The sequence below is a fragment of the Salmo salar genome, chromosome 13, assembly GCF_965601325.2.
Source record: "Salmo salar chromosome 13, fSalSal1, whole genome shotgun sequence".
In the NCBI taxonomy this organism is placed as follows: Eukaryota; Metazoa; Chordata; class Actinopteri; order Salmoniformes; family Salmonidae; genus Salmo; species Salmo salar.
The window spans coordinates 56,831,592-56,854,040 of NC_138303.1; the positions used below are offsets into that span (position 1 = coordinate 56,831,592).

General features: G+C 44.5%; 1 protein-coding gene across 3 annotated transcripts in view; it reads right to left on the minus strand.

Moving 5' to 3' along the window:
• Positions 1 to 1,301: 1,301 nt before the first annotated feature.
• Positions 1,302 to 22,449, minus strand: part of LOC106567432 (actin filament-associated protein 1-like 1) — a 34,641-nt gene continuing 13,493 nt past the window's right edge. The window contains exons 1-18 of one of the 3 annotated variants that reach the window (XM_082960220.1): positions 19,689 to 19,763; positions 10,356 to 10,481; positions 10,083 to 10,166; positions 9,874 to 9,923; positions 9,628 to 9,748; positions 9,424 to 9,522; positions 9,102 to 9,313; positions 8,666 to 8,938; positions 6,232 to 6,325; positions 5,466 to 5,621; positions 4,957 to 5,168; positions 4,653 to 4,798; positions 4,430 to 4,502; positions 3,593 to 3,710; positions 3,260 to 3,433; positions 2,866 to 3,071; positions 2,353 to 2,481; positions 1,302 to 2,169 (exon numbers count right to left, since the gene is read on the minus strand). In XM_082960220.1, the coding sequence (XP_082816346.1) occupies positions 2,143 to 2,169; positions 2,353 to 2,481; positions 2,866 to 3,071; positions 3,260 to 3,433; positions 3,593 to 3,710; positions 4,430 to 4,502; positions 4,653 to 4,798; positions 4,957 to 5,168; positions 5,466 to 5,621; positions 6,232 to 6,325; positions 8,666 to 8,938; positions 9,102 to 9,313; positions 9,424 to 9,522; positions 9,628 to 9,748; positions 9,874 to 9,923; positions 10,083 to 10,166; positions 10,356 to 10,479 (2,298 nt within the window). In that variant the 5' untranslated portion in view covers positions 10,480 to 10,481; positions 19,689 to 19,763 and the 3' untranslated portion in view covers positions 1,302 to 2,142. Of the gene's footprint in view, positions 2,170 to 2,352; positions 2,482 to 2,865; positions 3,072 to 3,259; positions 3,434 to 3,592; positions 3,711 to 4,429; positions 4,503 to 4,652; positions 4,799 to 4,956; positions 5,169 to 5,465; positions 5,622 to 6,231; positions 6,326 to 8,665; positions 8,939 to 9,101; positions 9,314 to 9,423; positions 9,523 to 9,627; positions 9,749 to 9,873; positions 9,924 to 10,082; positions 10,167 to 10,355; positions 10,482 to 17,792; positions 17,995 to 19,688; positions 19,764 to 22,449 lie in introns of those variants that run through there. The other 2 variants (XM_014136670.3, XM_082960219.1) reach the window with 2 other exon arrangements.

Consider the following 22,449-nt stretch of genomic DNA (forward strand, 5'->3'; position numbering starts at 1 on the left):
AGTCCTGGGAGTGCATTCTGACGAAGAACAGCAAAGGTAATAACATTTTTCGTATAGTAAATCTGACTTTGGTGAGTGCTAAACTTGCTGGGTGTCTAAATAGCTAGCCCTGTGATGCCAGGCTATCTACTGAGAATATTGCAAAATGTGCTTTCACCGAAAAGCTATTTTAAAATCGGACATATCGAGTGCATAGAGGAGTTCTGTATCTATAATTCTTAAAATAATTGTTATGTTTTTTGTGAACGTTTATCGTGAGTAATTTAGTAAATTCACCGGCAGTGTTCGGTGGGAATGCTAGTCACATGCTAGTCACATGCTAATGTAAAAAGCTGGTTTTTGATATAAATATGAACTTGATTGAACAAAACATGCATGTATTGTATAACATAATGTCCTAGGTGTGTCATCTGATGAAGATCATCAAAGGTTAGTGCTGCATTTAGCTGTCTTCTGGGTTTTTGTGACATTATATGCTAGCTTGAAAAATGGGTGTCTGATTATTTCTGGCTGGGTACTCTGCTGACATAATCTAATGTTTTGCTTTCGCTGTAAAGCCTTTTTGAAATCGGACAGTGTGGTTAGATTAACGAGAGTCTTGTCTTTAAAATGCTGTGAAATAGTCATATGTTTGAAAAATGGAAGTTTTCGGATTTTAGAGGAATTTGTATTTCGCGCCACGCCCATCATTGGATATTGGAGCAGGTGTTCCGCTAGCGGAACATCTAGATGTAAGAGGTTAAGAGAAATTGTAGAAATGGGCAGGGTTCATTACTTTGTGGCTATAGAAGCTAGCGACGACTGCCCCACCCTTGTCCTGCTCCTCCTTCCAACTGTTGGTTAGTTCTATACAGGGTTCCTTGGGACATCCCTACCCTAAACCCTAACCCCTACCCTTACCTAACCTTAACCCTTACCAGGAAGAGTATCTGCTGCTTTCGCAACAGCTAATGGGGATCCTAATAATAACCCAAATACTGTATCCATTTTCAATTTCAACTTCAATGGGGTAGGGGCATCCCAAGGATACCGGATAGCAAGGACCAAACTGGTGGAGGTGTGTCATCCCATCATTCTTTCAATGAATTCTTCAATAGTCTATTACAGGCGTATTAACATCTTCTTCCTGCCACACACACACACACACACACACACACACACACACACACACACACACACACACACACACACACACACACACACACACACACACACACACACACACACACACACACTCTCTCTCTCTCTCTGCTATCCTTTCTGTGACATGACCATCAGGTAGGTTTGAAAAAGTCAGACAATTTCAATGAAGAGCTTTTATGTACAATACACATAGAAATAAAGTAAAGTGCAAAAGTCATTAGAAGTAAAAGGCTCATTACAGTGAGTGAATTACGTAATAAGGAAACATCATTGTTTAGTCACATAATTAGTCTCACATTACCATAACAATTCATTTATACAGGTGTCATAATGTGTCTGTTTTAATGTCTGTGGTCCAGCAAGTTGTTAAAACAAGATCTGGAATAATGTTTGATGCACTTCATGGAAGGTTTTTTTCCCCTCCCACTCTGAACATCTTACTGTGCATGTTTTGAAATTACTTACATAGTGGATACAGCATAAAATGGTATTTCTATGGGATACAGTATCTCTTTTAGGCAACTATTCCAACAACAAACTCTCAGTCAATACAATATTCTCTTTCCCATTATTATCTATTCTTGCAGATATGTGCATAAGGTGTATGCATATTCACCCTCTAAAAATCTCTCCTCTCAACATCTCAAGTCCAGCCTGATGTGTCCACATGGAGTCCTCATAACATATCCTCTTCCACACTCTGAAGGAACAACAATACCACATGCAACACAAGCAATTACTGAATCACAAAACAAGTGTCATGCTACAGAATGAGCATTCAGTGTTTCCTAGTGACTGATAGGGCTTTGAATTATGTTTTTCAACAATTCCAGGAGTTGTCTTCCCCTGTCACAATATTCTCAGCTCAGCGAGGTGCAGTAAATATTTGGCTCTCAAGAGGGAAGTGGAAAAGTTGAAGATAATGGAGTCCTTGCTTCAGCTCCAACATGTTCCAAGACAACAAGCATTTGACTGACCATCTGAATGAGCAGTGTCTCTCTAAGTCCCCTTTTTGGACTCCCATTCCTAAAAAGAAACGGGGTACACATTTAGTGTTTGTACATAAAGTACACCTATGAGTGCTGATCTTGCTGTACGTTTGTTACAGTCTGCGTTCTGATTGTGATATTGAACATTGAGACACAGTGATACTTAATAAAACAGGTTAATGTCAATGGGTGCCCTGGATCTTGTTTTATGACAGCCTACCTTGGCTTTCTGCATGACGTTCCCCTTGCTAGATGAACAGATGGATGGGGGGCACTTCCGCATCTCCGCAGCACAGTTGACTGGCATGGATGCCTCAGTGTATGTGTTGTCAACTTTACTGATCCGGACCTGGACATACAGTATGAGGAAAGAGAGCTTGAGAATATCTGTTTATGGGTAAATAATACTATTTCTACTTACAATACTCAACAAAACACCTCAGATGGAAATACATGCTAAGACAGTAAGAAATCTTCAACATAAAAACCCTAATAATGCAAAGCAGCGTTGGGGTCAATTCAATGAATTATCAATCAACTGAAACTTATAAGCAATTTTTTTCGAACCTTGGCCCATTTATTTTATTTGAAATTCAAATGACTTCTTGAATTGGTTGCCTTCAATTCGAATTGACCCCAAAAGTATACGGTTTAGCTTATCTACAATAAACCATGGTCTAGAGTAGACTTGATATAACTCTTCGTGATGTAGGCGAAGCTGTAGGCCAGGTACCTTTCTGGGGGGTTTGCTAGTGGGGGGTTTGCTAGTGGGGGGTTTGCTCTCTGTGAGCGGCTCCAGCACCCCTCCAGCCAGGGACTTCTTTAGGTTCTCCTTCACCTCATTGAGACGCAGCTCCAGGTCCACCCGCTCCCCCTCCTTCCCCTTGCAGCTTTCCTCCAGTTGGGCCAAATGCTTCTCTAGCTGCTTCTGCTGCTTACCTGAACACAGTCACACACAGTCATCCATTTGTTAGGCTCCATGGCTCCTCAATATGTCTGAGTGATGAATTCCTATACTGTGGCCAAGCAGTAGGTAGACCATTAATCTATGCAAAAGAAACGGTCTAGGTTTGCTCTCTCTATTTAAGGAAATGTATTACAAGATTGAATGTATTTTACTTTCTTACCTGTAGCATCCTTCAGTTGTTCCTTCACCTCTTTCCTATTATTGCGTAATACGAGCAGGGCATTTTTTATGACCTCTCGCTCCTTCTCCCTCTCTTCTTTCTCTTTCAGGTACCTCCTGGCATCCTCCTCTGCTCGTGTTTTGCCATACTTCCCTGATACATACTGATTCGCATCTAAAGACAGAGAAACCCCGAAAATACATTTCTGAGTGGTTACATTTATACATCATATAGGTATTTTCTAGGCATACTCTAAAAAGGTGAGATAATGTCCAATTCCCCCCTATGTTCCCAGCATCACACACAGTCTTGGCTGACCTTCGGGGGACTTACTAGAGCCGTGTCTCTTTATGGTGACTAAGGAATCCGCCTTCTCTATCTCTCTGCTGCTGGAGAAAGAAGAGTGGCGTTTCACCTGAGCTCCTGGTCTGGGTACTGGCTCCTCTGGCTGCTGTGGAGGGAAGCGTAGGGAAGGGGGATCGGAAAAGGAGATATGATAAGAAAGACAGGGTAACAGGGAGGGAAAGGTGTGCAGTGGAGAAAGATATGAGATAATAAAGAGTTGAAAAGAGGTGATGGCCAGTGATGAGAGAGAGGAAGGAGAGAGGAATGAACAAATGAACTCTGTCACTAATGTGTGATATGTAAAGTTTGGTATTAGAAAACTTACTGGAAACGTACTGTTTTTGAGAAACTGGACCACAAGTTAAATAAACTAACCACTTCAAGTTGAGTAAACTGGAATGTGAGAGATGTCACAAAGTATTACAGTGAAATTGTGAAAGCTGGATTGAATGAAAAGACTTGACACAGCTGGATACACAGTTGGATATGATTGTCATACTTTCCAGCAAAGAGTTTTCCCAAAAGAGTCAGGGCTGTGTGCGAGATCTCTGTACTGCTTACACAACTCAGAACTGCTCTGAAAGAAGCTCATCAGAAATCATCCCTGGAACACTATCTACCCTCCCACATACACACAGAGGAGCCTATCGACTTTCAGCAGGCCTTCAGACTGCGCTAGAATAAAAAACCCTCTGACTCCTACTCCCTGAGATATGAGAGGATAGTGGAACAGATCATTCATCAACTGGATCCTTTAAACTTCAGCTGCAGTTAAGGGTGGACACAGACGTGTGGATTCATTCCATTTGCTGTAAATCTCCTTACCAATACACTCTCGTAAGGAACCTCATCATAGGTTCTGGTGTCTGTGGAGGCGCCACTGGAGGAGGTAGCCCAACTATGAGACAAGATGAGGAGGAAAGAGACATAAGCATTTACCAATAATGACCATCTCGCATTAGCAATGCACTCCCCTTACAATGTAAAGCACTTTGAACATTTAGAAACGCCAATCCCAGGCCAAAGGGCCCCACTCTATCAGACTCACAGGAAGGAGTGTCTTGCTGCGTCTGTGATGTTAGTGATGGTGTCCACGTCCACATAGTCGTAGTGCAGGGCCTCTGGGGTGGTGGCGCAGCCAGACTCTGCCAGCAGGACCCCCAGCCAGCGGCCCATCTCCTCAGAACAGCTGGCCTGATGGACACACAGAGACACTTACATCATCACATGTCACTGATCCCAAAGGGGACTAGAACCCATGAGACAGACCGGAGATACTGGGCAAGAGATTTAAGTCTGTAATAGGGGAGAAAATATCATACATTGGGACACAAATACACACACAGACATACCTCCAATGCAGCCACCTCGTTGCCTCCTTGCAGGATGCGGAAAGCGAAGGGGTGCTTGGGCCCCAGTCCAGGTACGACCTCAGCCCCATGGAGGACCACAGCGCTGACGTGAGTACGCAGGTCACCCCTTTCTTTGTGCAGGTACAGTGTTCCACCCTTTACACAGCACCATCTCTCCCTCCAGCACTGGTTCACAAGCACATTCAGATAACCTGGGGACAAGGGAAAGGAATACATACATATTCTCACTGTTGGACTTTCCATAAAGGTTATTATATGGGGAAGTGGAAAATAACAGGTTTTAAAGGTGGGAGGACAAAAGAAAGATGAGAATAGTAACATAATGCAGAGTACATCATGTAGAGCCTGGGAGGCTGCAGAATCTCAATTTGTAACACATAAAGCTGCAGTAATAAGTAGCTACAACTAGCTACGCACAGGGTTCAGCCCAGAGATTATGACTGAGAGAGAGAAAAATTTCAAATATGACATGGATGCAGTGTGCTCACCACAGCGGGGATTGTCGTCACGGTAGGAAGAGGTCAGAGTGTCTCCTGGGAGAGGAGGCTTCTTTTTCGAGAAACTGATGATCCTGTTGATCTTCCGTCCAGCCGCTCTGCTCATAGATCCCGTCAGCTCTGTAAACGCCCCCCTCTTCCCTTTCCCTGAAAAGAAACACACAGCTGGTTACAAATGTGTCTGAAAACACCTCTTTTTGTTAGGATTCTTATTTACCGGAAGCTAAAGTTATAATGTGGCACAATATTTTTGGTTTGTTTGGAAGTCTCCCCGCTCTGTCTATCAGGTGCTACTCTCTCTGCCTTGTGTACTAAGTACAGTATATGTCCTTTGATGTCACTGTGAGACAAAGGCAGGAAGAGGGCAGGAAGGATGTTTCTGCTCTGAGCCACACTTCCTGTCTTTTATGTGCTTTAGGTAAAACATCAAAATGTTTACCCCTCTTCTGACCCAAGAACATGGATCACTCTCCTTGTTAATTCATTATATTTTTCTCCTTCTCTATGTTGACAATCTACTTCCCAACATAGTGCTACATTTCACTCTGCTTGGGCCTGTGACTCACAGTTTAAAATACAGAACAGAATGTTTTTCTAAAATGAAAATACAGATCCTCCTTACATCTCGTAACTGACGTGGTCTCACACAATGTAGAACTATCAGAATGCAGACAGGTAAATACAAAGCTGCAGTATGTATATAAGAATACAGCCATAAGGGGATGGTCAGGTATTTTGAGGCAGATTGGGGCCTAACCTTGGTCACAGTTGTCCCGGAGCTGACCAGAGGGCATGTTGTCACCAGTAGCCACGCTGTCAGAGTCGGAGGTGTGCTTGTCAGCTCCTAGTAACTAAGACAGAAGAAGGGAGGGGGGGGGGAGGGATTAGGTTAGTGGCGGCACATGCCATGCTCGCAAGAAAGGCATGTCACTGTACTCGTGCACGTGGCTTTAAAAACTTGAAACTTGAAACACACACACGCATCCCCGCACACTCACACACATACAGTTGAAGTTGGAAGTTTACATACACTTAGAGTCATTAAACCTGGAGTCATTAAACCTGATTTTCAACCACTTCAACAAACTATAGTTTTGGCAAGTCGGTTAGGACATCTACTTTGTGCATGACACAAGTAATTTTTCCAACAATTGTTTACAGACAGATTATGGTTTGCAACTGCACATGGGGACAAGGATCGTACTTTTTGGAGAAATGTCCTCTGCTCTGATGAAACAAAAATAGAACTGTTTGGCCATAATGACCATCGTTATGTTTGGAGGAAAAAGGGGGAGGCTTGCAAGCCGAAGAACACCATCCCAACCGTGAAGAACGGGGGTGTCAGCATCATGTTGTGGGGGTGCTTTGCTGCAGGAGAGACTGGTGCACTTCACAAAATAGATGGCATCATGAGGGAGGAATATTATGTGGATATATTGAAGCAACATCTCAAGACATCAGTCAGGAAGTTAAAGCTTGGTCGCAAATGGGTCTTCCAAATGGACAATGACCCCAAGCATACTTCCAAAGTTGTGGAAAAATGGCTTAAGGACAACAAAGTCAAGGTATTGGAGGGGCCATCACAAAATCCTGACCTCAATCCTATAGAAAATTTGTGGGCAGAACTGAAAAGCGTGTGCGAGCAAGGCCTACAAAACTGAATCAGTTACACCAGCTCTGTCAGGAGGAATGGGCCAAAATTCACCCAACTTATTATGGGAAGCTTGTGGAAGGTTACACAAAACATTTGACCCAAGTTAAACAATTTAAAGGCAATGCTACCAAATACTAATTGAGTGTATGTAAACTTCTGACCCACTGGGAATGTGATGAAAGAAATAAAAGCTGAAATAAATCATTCTCTCTACTATTATTCTGACATTTCACATTCTTAAAATAAAGTGGCGATCCTAACTGACCTAAGACAGGGAATTTTTTGTAGAATTAAATGTCGGGAATTATGAAAAACTGTGGTTAAATGTATTTGGCTAAGGTGTATGTAAATTTCCGACTTCAACTGTGGACCCTGCAATGAGAGAACGATTTCCAGCTAGGACATACCCACATGGTGGCACACTGCCTAAAAGCCATTATCGTCTCAGAATAATCCTGAAATGGGTTCAACAGTCTGTCTGTCCAAAGCCATATATTCAGGCTGTAATGAAATCACTCTGTTTTCCTCGATGTGGAGTTTAAGTTGCTGATTGCTAGCCCTTTACTTTGACAGCTGTTTCCTTCCCACAGTCAGCAGGCAGCATGAGCGTCAACCCCCCTCTGATCGAGTGTTGACACTGAGTAAACACACCATCATTAACTGATAAAGATCAGGCAGTGTTACACCAGGGGTGTCAAACAGGGAGTATGTCTGTCTGTCTCTTCACTGGACTGTTTTCATTCTGTCTGGTTATTTACTATGACAACAAATTACTCCAAAGAGAAGCCATGTGGATATATAAATTCAATTCTGTATCTTAAAGAATTAGATTTCACCTCCTTCCTATAAGCCTCAATTATACTGTTATACAAGAACACTATCCATATCAGATTTTGTATGTTGTTTATGAGTAGGACACACATATTCATGAACGGCTTTGCCTGATGTCCTTCGTGGTGGGCTAACTCATGAATTGATGTGATGTATTCAGGTGAGCGGACACCTGGGGTGATTGATTTGTGAGTTGCCCTTCGTGCCCGCTGTCATACCCTATAATTCTGTACTTCTTCGTCACTAATTTGTATACAGATAGACCAGAAAAGACCCGTCCCTGATTGGCAGATGAGTGGCAACCCTGATTGGAAGCACCTGCTACTTATATGTTGTTCTTTACAAATTCTTCTTTGAATTAAAAGAAAATTGTACCTACACTCTGAAGAAGGCTGTAAAGCTGAAACGTCTGTGTACACTATCCCTGATGCAGTGAAAAAAAATAAATAATAATAATGCAGGAAGCTTTATGTGACATCTTTTTGAGTGCGGACCCATCACACTTCTTTGTTTGTCTGGTTACTGCAGCATGGTGATATATGTGGATGTTAAACATAGCTTGTGAAATCACCAGTCCCAGAGTGTCTGAGTCGGTTTGAGGAAAACAGGGAGGCCCATAGGGGTCTATTCAGTGCATACAGTGTGTTAGATTACAGACCTATAGGCTGAGTGTGGTAGCCAGCGGGGTTACTGAGGGGAGGCCCACCTTGTCCAGATCTTTCTTCCTCTGGATCATAGGAGAGGAGGAGCCCTCTAATCCGTCATTGCTGCTGGCCTGACTGACCACCTCCCGGATCACCTTGAGCCATCGCTCCGCCTGTTCCTTGCTCTGGACAGCCAGCACCAAGGCCTCTCCCCCAGGCAGGGAGAAACGCAGCTTGTGCTTCTTGCGGCGCGCCTCTTTGGGGACGTAGATGACGTTACACAGATTCAGCGGCAGCTCAATGTGTGGGCTGCTGTCTTTGATGCTCTTGTAGCACTGCAGAGAAAGACACACAAACAATCGTTTTTTATACTCTACAAGGGACTTTAAGCATATCACTTATGTAAAAATGTGTCTTAGTTACCTCAGACCTGGTGGGTAATAAACATTTAATAATAAACACATGCAACAGACAGCAGAAAAGTTCCTGCTGTCCTACCTGTAATCTGTTGTCACGGACGACGGTCAGCTGTTTTGCCCACTGTCCAAAGCGTTTCTTGCGCAGCAGGAAGGCACAGATGCGACAGTCCTTCATGGGGCCCACAGAGTTCTCCTCTGACTGCCACCGCCGAGTCCTGTCCTGGCCCTTCGCCTCCTCATCCTCCTCATCATATGACTCATAGGAGCTGCTCAGCGCGTCTGAATCAGCGTCTGGAGAAAAACAAAGGTTAATGGATAAGAAGGTTCCTCCTCCCTCCCAATAAGCAAATATAGCACATGTACACATTCATCTCAACAGGGTGTTATGATTTCATACTCACAGGAGTTCTTGCGCGGGCCATTGATTTGGGTGGTGGGGTAGTTGTTGTCAGCGTCTTCATAGTATGCATCTTCAATGGAATTTGGGGGACTTGAGCTGACTAGAAGGAAGCAGGAGGTAACAGATTAGATGTAACCTAATAATAACAATGTGTATGGATAGTGACTTCAGATGGTGACTGTCGGGAGGAAATGTGAGTACTCACTGCATGTGGCGACGTTGGTGATGTACTGAGGTACCGTGCCAGGGTCCAGGGGCACTGCCTCCTCATAGTAGTCCTCTGGAGGAGGGGTGGTTGGCAGAGGAGGGGGGGTGTCAGTGGGACTCTGGGGGAATAGGGTTAGGGTTAGGCAAAATTCAATAACAAATGTGTTATAGACGCAATTATACAGTATAGTCAAAAAGGCTATCTTACTTTCGACTACGGTATTTTGGAGGTTTTCTCCTTTACCTGATCCTTCAGTTCTTCTGGGGAGGCTCTGAGCTCATGCAGGTCACAATCTGTTGGGAGTGGGACAATAAAATATAAAATCATTTTTAAGATTTCCTTTAAGAATTAAATTATGTGCTACTGGTTAGGATCATGTGATACTGGCTAGGATTGTCTAGCAAGTTCTCCTTCTTTCATATGAAATAATACAGATATGATATTTAACTCACCCAATTCCTCAAACAAAGATTCCACAAAGCTGGTGCCATTTCCATAAAGGGAAGTGTTCATGTATACGAAGTCTGATCCATTCACTTTAACAGAGAAGAGAACTGAGTACATGGAAAAAATGAACTGCCGTTCTAACCTTGAGCGAGGCAGTTAAACCCCAACAACAACTACTTCCCGGGCGCCGATGACATGGACGACGATTAAGGAACCCCCCCCCCCCGATTCAGAGGGGTTGGGTTAAATGTGGAACACACACACACACACACACTCACCGGATGGCTGTAGCTGCCCCAGTAGGCTCCGTATCACACTCATCTTCTCTGCTGTGGCTGTGCTCACACTCTCATGGTCCAGCAGCTTCAGCAACACGTCCAGTTCACTCACCAGGTACTCCATCGCTGGGGGGAAAGAAGAACACAGGTCAGAGGTCACGTATGAAACAATGAGTGACAATTTCAAGAGATTGGACAATATAATTACTGAGCAAATCCATATTCATAGGTCAACTTTGTGCTGACAACATAAGTGGCTTTGGGAAGAGCTAACCTCAGATATCTGGTTATATAGACACGGTGGCTGGAAGAACCCAGACAAAATAATAATAGCGTGGGGTCTGGCAGATTAATGCAATAAACGGGTATGATAGTCACAAAAACAGAACCAGTGATTAACAGTCAATTGGGCAAGTCAGGAGTGTTTTTTGGTTGCCTGAAGATTATGATCACTTATGATCACTTACAAATGTTAAGTAGCTCTTTTCACCTACACACAGGGAAATAAACCAGAAAGACCAGACTACTGGAATTATTTGCATCCTGGTTGTTATCAGTAATAAAAAAATCACCTGGCCCAGGAAATAGAGCAACCTTTAACGTCTATCCCTGAGAACTTCTCAACAGTGTCCAAATTTTATTTAAATGACATTTTATTTCACCTTTATTTAACCAGGTAGGCCAGTTGAGAACAAGTTCTCATTTACAACTGCTACCTGGCCAAGATAAAGCAAAGCAGTGCGACAAAAACAACAACACAGAGTTACACATAAACAAACGTACAGTCAATAACACAATAGAAAAATCTATGTACAGTGTGTGCAAATGTAGAAGAGTAGGGAGGTAAGGCAATAAATAGGCCATAGAGGTGAAATATTTACAATTTAGCATTCACACTGAAGTGATAGATGTACAGATGACGATGTGCAAGTAGAGATACTGGGGTGCAAAAGATCAAGAGGATAAATAACAATATGGGGATGAGGTAGTTGGGTGTGCTACTTACAGATTGGCTGTGTACAGGTACAGGTAAGCTGCTCTGACAAATAATGCTTAAAGTTAGAGAGGGAGATATAAGACTCCAAATTCAGTGATTTTTGCAATTCGTTCCAGTCATTGGCAGCAGAGAAAATGACATCGCCGAAGTCAAGGATCGTAGGATAGTAAGTTTTACAAGGGTATGTTTGGCAGCATGAGTGAAGGAGGCTTTGTTGCGAAATAGGAGGCCGATTCTAGATTTAATTTTGGATTGGAGATGCTTAATATGAGTGTTAATGTGAGAGTTTACAGTCTAACCAGACACCTACGTATTTGTAGTTGTCCACATATTCTAAGTCGGAACCGTCCAGAGTAGTGATGCCGGACAGGCAGGCGGCTGCGGGCAACAATCGGTTGAAGAGCATGCATTTAGTTTTACTAGCATTTAAAAGCAGTTGGAGGCCACGGAAGGAGTGTTCTATGGCATTGAAGCTCATTTGGAGGTTTGTTAACACAGTGTCCAAAAAAGGGCCAGTTGTATTACAGAATGGTGTCGTCTGCGTAGAGGTGGATCAGAGAATCCCCAGCAGCAATTGAGACATCATTGATATATACAGAGATAAGAACCCTGTGGCACCCCCATAAAGACTGGCAGAGGTCCGGACAACAGGCCCTCCAATTTGACACACTGAACTCTATCTGAGAAGTAGTTGGTGAACCAGGCGAGGCAGTCATTTGAGAAACCAAGGCTATTGAGTCTGCCAAAAAGAATGCGGTGATTGACAGAGTCGAAAGCCTTGGCCAGGTCAATGAAGACGGCTGCACAGTACTGTCTTTTATCGATGGCGGTTATGATATCGTTTAGGACCTTGAGATTGGCTGAGGTGCAACCATGACGAGCTCGGAAACCAGATTGAAAAGTGGAGAAGGTACGGTGGGATTCTAAATGGTCGGTGATCTGTTTGTAAACTTGGCTTTCGAAGATTTTAGAAAGGCAGGGCAGGATGGATATAGGTCTATAACAGTTTGGGACTAGAGTGTCTCCCCCTTTGAAGAGGGGGATGACCGCGGCAGCTTTCCATTCTTTGGGGATCTCAGACGATACGGAAGAGAGGTTGAACAGCCTAGTAATAGGGGTTGCAACAATTTTGGCTGATAATTTTAGAAAGAGAGGGTCCAGATTGTCTAACCCGGCTGATTTGTAGGGATCCAGATTTTGCAGCTCTTTCAGAACATCAGCTGTCTGGATTTGGGTGAAGGAGAAGCAGGGGGGCTTGGGAAAGTTGCTGCAGGGGGTGCTGAGCTGTTGGCTGGGGTAGGGGTAGCCAGGTGGAAAGCATGGCCAGCCGTAGAAAAATGCTTATTGAAATGATCGATTATCGTAGATTTATCGGTGGTGACAGTGTTTCCTGGCCTCAGTGCAGCGGGCAGCTGGGAGGAGGTGCTCTTATTCTCCATGGACTTTACAGTGTCCCAAAACCTTTTGGAATTAGTGCTACAGGATGCAAAATGCTAGCCTTAGCTTTCCTAACTGACTGAAAATATTGGTTCCTGACTTCCCTGAAAAGTTGCATATCGCGGGGACTATTCGATGCTAATATAAAACGCCACAGGATGTTTTTGTGCTGGTCAAGGGAGGTCAAGTCTGGCGTGAACCAAGGGCTATATCTGTTCTTAGTTCTACATTATTTGAATGGGGCATGCTTATTTAAGATGGTGAGGAAAGCACTTTTAAAGAGCAACCAGGCATCCTCTACTGACGGGATGTGTTCAATATCCTTCCAGGACACCCGGGCCAGGTTGATTAGAAAGGCCTGCTCGCTGAAGTGTTTTAGGGAGCGTTGGACAGTGTTGAGGGGTGGTCGTTTGACCGCGGACCCATCACGTATGCAGGCAATGAGACAGTGATCGCTGAGATCCTGGTTGAAGACAGCAGAGGTGTATTTAGAGGGCAAGTTGGTTAGGATGATATCTAAGAGGGTGCCCATGGTTATGGATTTAGGGTTGTATCTGGTAGGTTCCTTGATAATTTGTGTTAGATTGAGGGCATCTAGTTTAGATTGTAGGACGGCCGTGGTATTAAGCATATCCCAGTTTAGGTCACCTAACAGTACGAACTCTGAAGATAGATGGGGGGCAATCAATTCACATATGGTGTCCAGGGCACAGCTGGGGGCTGAAGGGGGTTGATAACAAGCGACAATGATGAGAGAGTTGTTTCTTGAAAGGTGGATTTTTAAAAGTAGAAGCTCTAATTGTTTGGGCACAGACCGGGATAGTATGACAGAACTCTGCAGGCTATATCTGCAGTAGATTGCAACTCCGCCCCCTTTGGCATTCTATCTTGTCGGAAGATGTTATAGTTAGGGATGGGAATTTCAGGATTTTGGTTGCCTTCCTAAGCCATAATTCAGACATGGCTAGAACATCAGGGTTGGCGGAGTGTGCTAAAGCAGTGAATAAAACAAACTTAGGGAGGAGGCTTCTCATGTTAACATGCATGAAACCAAGGCTTTTACGGTTACAGAAGTCAACAAATGAGAATGCGTGGGGAATGGGAGTGGTGCTGGGGGCTGCAAGGCCTTGGGTTAACCTCTACTTCACCAGAGGAACAGAGGAGGAGTAGGGTAAGGGTACGGCTAAAGGCTATAAGAACTGGTCGTCTAGTGCGTTCGGGAACAGAGAGTAAAAGGAGCAGAGTTCTGGGCGCAGAAGAATAGATTCAAGGCATAATGTACATACAAGGGTATGGTAGGATGTGAGCACAGTGGAGGTAGACCTAGGCATTGAGTGACGATGAGAGAGGCTTTGTCTCTAGAGGCACCAGTTAAGCCAGGTGAGGTCACCGCATGTGTGGGGGGTGGAACAAAAGGGCTATCTAAGGCATATTGGGCAGGGCTAGGGGCTCTACAGTGAAATAAGACAATAATAACTAACCAAAACAGCAATAGACAAGGCATATTGACATTAGGGAGAGGCATGTGTAGCCGAGTGATCATAGGGTCCAATGAGTAGCACTAGATGGGTCAGGGAGCCAATTCCGTAGTCACTGCTACGCTAGGCGAGCTGGAGACACGGCGATTCAGACAGCTAGCGGGCCGGGGCTATCAGATGGGCATCCGGCGACGTCGCAATGGAAGAGCCTGTTGAAACTACCACGGACGGTTACGTCGGCAGACCAGTCGTAATGGATCGGCGGGGCTCCGTGTCGGCAGTAAAGGGTCCAGGCCAATTGGTAAAAGAGGTATTGTAGCCCAAGAATTGGCTGGTGGACCTCTTTGGCAAGCCGGGAGATGGGCCTAGCTCGAGGCTAGCTCCAGGCTAACTGGTGCTTGCTTCGGGACAAGATATTAACCAGGAGTAGCCACTCGGACAGCAGCTAGGTAGCTGCGATGATCCGGTGTAAAAGTTCAGAGCTTGCGGTAGGAATCCGGAGAAAAAAAAAGAGGTCCGATACGCTCTGGGTTATTATCGCGCTGTGCACACTGGCAGGAATTGACCGGGTTGAGGCTGGCGGTCCGGACGGTGAGGACCGCTAGCAGTGGCTAACTGACTACTAGCTAGAAGCTAGTTAGCTGGCTAGCTTCTGATTGGGGTTCCGGTTCTAAAGTATAAAAATAGCAGATCTGTACCACATTGGGTGAGGCGGGTTACAGGAGAGTATATTCAGTCCGTAGATGGAAAGTGAGATTAAAATATATATGAAATATATATGAAGAAAACGATATATACATGGGACAGGACGGGACCAGACAGACACACGTCCGACTGCTACGCCATCTTGGATTGAATGAAATCCACATTTTGGATGACTTTCCACACCTCTCTTCCTGGCACCCTCAAACCCATGACAGGACCATTTCATTATACAGAAACATCTGTTCATCAGCTACCCTGGTGATCAGTTGTTTCTCTCAGTAGATGAGCGGCTTCACATCTCTTATCTTATCTGTAGTTGGGCATTCCTGGAGCTGAGAGGAGACACCAGAACTTCAGTACCAGGCACTGGACCTGACACACACACACACACACACACACACACACACACACACACACACACACACACACACACACACACACACACACACACACACACACACACACACACCCACACACACACACACACACACACCACAGTGGTCGGGAAGAGACTGAAAAACTCAGCGTGTGTAGACAGTAATCTCAGTAATCTCAAGACCACCTGTTTTTCTTTGAGGTCTCTGGATCTGAGAGATGTTTTTCCTGGTCTAGAGTAATCACTACAATATGGGACTGTTTCTTTTGCTTTAGTCCAAAAGGTTGTTGTCTTTATCTCTGCTCATGGCAGATCAAATAACCTGTCGGTTAAAGTGTTTCATTTCTCTGCCCACTGGACCTTCACCATGTCTTACAGCAACAAACTGAGCAGCTTCAAAGCGCAGACCTGAAGTGTTTTGTGAGCAGATGCCTTCATGTGAGAACAAGTCTAATTGTAAGGTTATGTTAGCACAGTCAGGATCTTCCACAATCTTATTAAAAAACGGTCTGCTTTCTTGAATTTCTGCATTACCAGCAGTTACTCCATCATAACACAACAAAACCATTAGGCCTACCTTTGAAACAAGGGCAAACAAGCACAGCACCTAACACAAACACTATGATTTCATATGATTTCGCAATCCTCTGAAAATAATCCAGTAAGAGTGTTGTTTAGAAGTGGGGGTGCCGTAATGTCTGGGTTGGTCAGAAAGTCAGACGTTGCCTGGTCAGCTTATTTGAACAGTTGAGGCAACATTCAGGTTATACCACACAGAAGACACAAAAGGAACCTAATTAACATGACAGAACTCCAGCATGTAACAACACCGGATGCAGTCATAAAATTGTCTTTGTATGTCTAAAGTGCATTGACTGACAAGAATGTTCATGAGATTAACTTGATGGTTTGTATTAGAACACAGCTATCCAGAGAAACATGGCAGGTATCAAGACGTAAAACAGATATCTCTGTAATAACAACACACCGACGTCTAAATGAATGAACAAGCAAGGGAAATGAATTGGTCCTATCAAAACAGAAATCTGTCTGAAAAGTAGACAGGGTCAGAGATAATTATTTGAGAAAACGTCCACATAGCCTCAGGAAGTGGAGATACGGTGTTCAGTAGGACCTCTGATAAGACTGTACACACGATCTACACACATACAACTACACCACATGGCCGAAAGTATGTGGACACCTACTCGTCGAATATCTATTTCCAAAACCATGGCCATTAATATGGAGTTAGTCCCCCCTTCACTGCTATAACAGCCTCTAATCTTCTGTGAAGGCTTTCCACTAGCTGTTGGAACATTGCTGCAGGGATATGCTTCCATTCAGCCATAAGAGCATTAGTGAGGTCAAACACTGATGTTGGGTGATTAAGCTGGCTTGCAGTCGGTGTTCCAATTCAACCCAAAGGTGTTCAATGGGGTTAAGGTCAGGGCTCTGTGCAGGCCAGTCAAGTTCTTCTACACCAATCTCAACAAACCATTTCTGTATCGACCTCGCTTTGTGCACGGGGGCATTGTCATGCTGAATCAGGAAAGGACCCTCCCCAAACTGTTGCCACAAGTTGGAAGCACAGAATTGTCTAGAATGTCATTGTATGCTTTAGCATTAAGATTTCCCTTCACTGGAACTAAGGGGCCCGAACCATCAAAAACAGCCCCAGACCATTATTCCTCCTCCACCAAACTTTACACTTTGCATTCGGGCAGATAGCATTCTTCTGGCATCCACCAAACCCAGATTTGTCCGTCGGACTGCCAGATGGGGAAATGTGACTCAGAGTCCAATGGCGGCAAGCTTTACACCACTCCAGCCAACTCTTGGCACTGCGCATGGTGATCTTAGGCTTCTGTGCGGCTGCTCGGCCATGGAAACCCATTTCATGAAGCTCCCGACAGACGGTTCTTGTGCTGACGTTGCTTCCAGAGGTAGTTTTGAACTCGGTAGTGAGTGTTGCAACCAGGTCCCTTTCTGTGAGCCTGTGTGGCCTACCACTTCGCGGCTGAGCCGTTGTTGCTCCTGGTCGTTTCCACTTCACAATATTAGCACTCACAGTTGACCGGGGCGGCTCTAGCAATGCAGAAATTTGATGAACTGACTTGTTGGAAAGGTTGTTTGCATCCTATGACAGTGCCACATTGAAAGTCATTGAGCTTTTCAGTATGGGCCATTCTACTGTCAATGTCTGTCTATGTAGATTTCATGGCTGTGTGCTCGGTTTTATACACCTGTCAGCAACGGGTGTGGCTGAAATAGACTAATCCACTAATTTGAAGGCGTGTCCACATACTTTTAGTGTATCTCCAACTCAAATGTTACAGTCCTGAGAGACTGTGACAAACACAACACACACAGACCACTGAGGGACAATAGCGGGCTGCCAAGACCAAGTATAATGCAGGCATGCAGTCAATTTGGTTACTTACCGGCTTCAACAGCTGAAGAGGAAGAGAAGCCCACCATTTTCCAAAAACAGCTCCAGTGAGAATTGCTGTGGTAATCCACACATCAGCTGTGCTTGTCTCTGGGATTGCAGAGCTCTAAACACACAGTTCGGCTGAGGTGTCACTCTCATTCACCCTCACCCTCACTCCCTCTCTCTTTCCCTGGTATTGTGGTATACAGTAGGCTGGGCTCAAATGATTGACTCTCCCGCTGTTACACCCCACCTCCTTTACTCTCTCTTCCTCTCTCTTCCTCCCTCCCTCTCTCTTTCCCGCTGGGGGGTGGAACTACTCAAAAAGACTTTCATCTCTACTTCTCTTTGAGGAGTTCCACTTCTCAGGGTCTGGTCTCTGGTGGTTGAAACTGAATCACAAAAAAAAGATGGGGGATGATAGTCAAAGCTCAATGATTTATGAAGTAAGTGACTTCTGCTGGAGATGATGTGATGGGGTTATCGACTGGCAATTACATGACAGATCACTGGGCAATGTCTAAGAAACCACAATGGATGTCTCATTGCATGCATAGTCAGTCAGTAAAAGGTTTCCATCCAACAGGAATAGTGTTGGGTTGGGTTTCTCGCTCCAGAGAAAATATCCGCTGGGGGGTGAGGATGATCCAGTGACCTTGACACTGCTGCCTCTCTCTCTCTTTAACTGCTCACCACGCTGACACACTCTGACACGTCCTCACGGCTACAGCCGACACACAAGGAAACCATGGTGACCCCAAAAGCCACTGACTGACCTGAGCCAAATACCTGCCAACGCACTCACAGCAGGACAGCACTTCCTCCAACTCACTAGACTCAACACTCACACATACCAGGGAGCTTCATATGCATATGAATCAGCTTCACTGCTCCTTTGGTTCCATCTTAAAAAAAATACTTGTTTGAGTGTGTCTTTAGAGAGACTGTTTGTAAGCTAATGAATGGCTGCTGACTTTTTTTCTCTCACAGAAAGCAGATGGAATTTCACTCTAATTTATTGAGAGACGTTTGAAGGACAGCAGATTGTTTCCACAGAGAATGGTCGGTTTCCTTCCCCTTGAAACAAGGAAATGAAGCCAAACAAAATAAGAAAAAAACGTAGTTCTGCTGCTATACAAAAGAGATATGGGTGTGTGTGTGTGTGTGTGTGTGGTGTGTGTGTGTGTGTGTGTGTGTGTGTGTGTGTGTGTGTGTGTGTGTGTGTGTGTGTGTGTGTGTGTGTGTGTAAGAGAGAAAGAGTGCATGGATATACTACAGTATGTGTGTATGAGGATACAAGGATGAGGAAAACGAGGACAAGGGGAGCGGAGCGGAAGCAGGCTAAGCGGTGTGGTAGGATGTGTGTGTTATTTTTGCGGTGCGGGGTGCAATCACAACTCCACAGCCCTGGGTCTCCAGGGGTCCATTGTCTGTGTGTGAACCCTACTGCCTGGGCCAGAGAGAGGCCCTTCCACCCTTCCGCTGCTCGCGTTCCCATGCAACTCCTTCAATCCTACACACCTCTGGGAAGTGTGTCAGCCAGCCTGGCCGGGGGATCATGGTGGTGTTACAGTTAGTTTAGTACAGTCACAGTGCTCAGAGAGGCCTCATCTAGTCACGTTCCCCTGCAGCCACACCTACACAGAGTGATTGAACACTATGACTTTTGACCCCTGCCATGGTTCTGTGAGTTCAGGTCAACAAAGCCTTGCCTGTCAACTGTCAACACTCCCAGATCACAGAGCTGTCAGCTAAGACTATGAAACCTGACGTGCACTCTCTCCCCTGAGAACTTTATCCAGTATCATCAAAGTTGGTACAAGTAATGTCAAATCAGCCAACTGACCAGCACTGATGCTACCACTAACAAAGAAACAGACAGTCTCTTATATTTACAAGTACTTACCAAAGATCTTTGTGCTAATCCAACAGAGCCGAAGTAGACTGCGCCAAGAGGTAGTGACAACCGTAATGTCTCCAAAGCTACATCCTACACTGGATAGGTCACAAACACAGAGAGGGGAGGTTATCCTGAGCCTTCATTCAAGCCCCTTGCCCTCAGCCTTTCCGCACCCTAACAATACACCATTGTCCAGACAAGGGCCAAAATTAAACAATGACAACGACAATGCTCTTGAAGAAACGGGGTCAATGCAGTCTGGTGAGTTGTGGTTCTGGTGGCATGCATTGAAACGCGTGGCTTTTTCGTAACTTTCTTTTGCAAATTAATATGAATTAACAAACGTATTTCTTAAAACTTGTCAATACTTAAACATCCTATTAAGGTGTGGGACATTCATTGGGTGACAATAAATAACTAGTAGGTCTATTAAACTCCAGCAGCTAGAATTTGTACATCCACAATTCAACTGTGGGAACATGGCGGCTCTCAACACCAGACAACAGAAAGAGCTGGCCGCTACTATACTTGAGATTGTTCGTGAGGAGATTATATCTGCCCTCGATTTACAAATAAAACCAGTGAATGAATCATTGGCAGTGCTCACTGCTAAAGTGGATACCTATTCAACCAAAGTGGAAAGTCTGGAGAAGACAGCCAATGTGACAGAGGTGCGACTCCATGACCTGGAAACAGCACAAGCTAAGTTGGAAGGAAAAACACAAACTCCTAAAAGAGAAAACGGAATCGCTCGAAAATCATTCCCGTAAATTCAGTGTGCTAGTCACTTCCTTCATGAGCAATCTTTTCTATGAAGTGTTCGTGCAGGAGAAGCTGGGTCCCATGCCGCTAATTAACACTGCATCGCACGGGTCAACTCCGCAGCAGCTCTCGTATGTATGATTGTGTGGATCCACAGCATTGAAGTCAAGTGGCAAATTGTTTACCTTGCAGCGGAATACGGGGGTCTGACCTATGCAGGGAAGAGGATCAGCGTCTACCCAGACCTAAGTGCCAAATTGCTAAAAAGAGGGAGAACAACAACGAGGTGAGATCCCGGCTACGCAAGCTAAGACTGAGATGCAGGTATGCTATCCAATATTGTGGATAGCATACCTGAATAATGAGCCAGTCATGAGGTTCCATCTGTCGGCTTGTCCCCTTGTGTGTTGGGTTTGATGTGCTCATCGAAGAAGTCTTGAGAATCCTTGGCAGTGGAAAACGTGTGTTGTGTTCTGAAAGGTCAAGATGAGTTTTGTCAAGTGGTGGATGAAGCCGCATCTCAGTCCTAGCCTATGGCTATGGTGCTGCCCTCAGCATAAGGCAGTGAGGAGGACCCCCCCTCATGTACAAGGAACAATATTACTATTATCGCTGAGCAATGTATTTGTTACAATTATATTGCCTAAGGTCCAGGACATTTACACAGTGATTACACCATGCCAATTAATGAACAATCGACAAAATATGGATCCTACAGCGATCCTATTTTTAACTGGTTAGGCATTAGGCTTGCATATCAGTCATATCTTCTTTTTGTTTCATTTTAATTATATTTTTCTTCATTACCCACCCTTACTCGTCAAGACCAAACATTTGGTCATTACCCACTCGTCATTATGTTACAACCCTGTCATTATAGTACAGGGCGGGGGGATCTGGGGAGGGAGGGATGGGAGCTAGGGAGGAGGGGAGCTGGGGAAGGGGGGGCAGGGGGAATGGTTTACGGAGAGGGGCTTCTGGGTGGGGAGCGACCAATGGGTAGGTTTCCCTGTGGGTCCTGCTTTTTAATTACATTTTAACAATGGCAACACTAGCCTGACAAGCCTTAATATTCCTATAAAATATTCCAGCTGTCTTGATATCCGAGCAAGAAACCATATTGATATAGCAATGCTCCAAGAAACACACCTGCTCCAAAAGGACACACATAGAAACTGGCTAATGGTTCATCAGCCCCAAACAAAACTGGGTGTAATCACAAAGATACATAAGAAACTCAAAATCACCATCCTTGGTAAAGGCCAATACCAAGAAGGAAGAATCACCTTCATTAAATGTTTCCATAATGGAAAGAAAAATGTCTTTATTAATGTGTATGCTCCAAATTCATTTGATCCAGTTATTTTAATTCTCTGAACACTATATTGTTAGAATTAAACTGAATTCCAGTCGGTGATTGGGACAGACATGAATGACAGACATGAATGCCAAATCTAGACCAACTACAACCTACAGGCAACCCAGGCTCTCCAACATCTACTCTCTGATTACATACTCATTGAAGCCTGGCGAGCTCATAACCCTAAACAAAAGACTACACTTTCAATTCAAACAGACACAAAACATTTTCCTGAATCAATTTCATATCACTCTTAGAAAAAAAGGTGCTATCTAGAACCTAAAAGGGTTGTTCAGCTGTCCCCATTGGAGAACCCTTTGAAGAACCCTTTTTGGTTCCAGGTAGAACCCTTTTGGGTTCCATGTAGAACCCTTTCCACACAGGTTTCTACCTGGAACCAACAAGGGTTCTACTTGGAACCAAAAAGGGTTATCCTATTGGGACTGCCGAGGGAACCCTTTCGGAACCCTTTTTTGTAAGAGTGTACTCCTCTATTTTCTTTCATCAATAAAATTGAAATTCGACACACGAGCCTATCTGATGATCATGCTTATTACTGCAAGATACACATTTCAGAATCTCCTCAAAAATGGTGCTTTAATGTTTGCTTACTACAAAATCCTACTTTCAGTGAACAATTTGAAA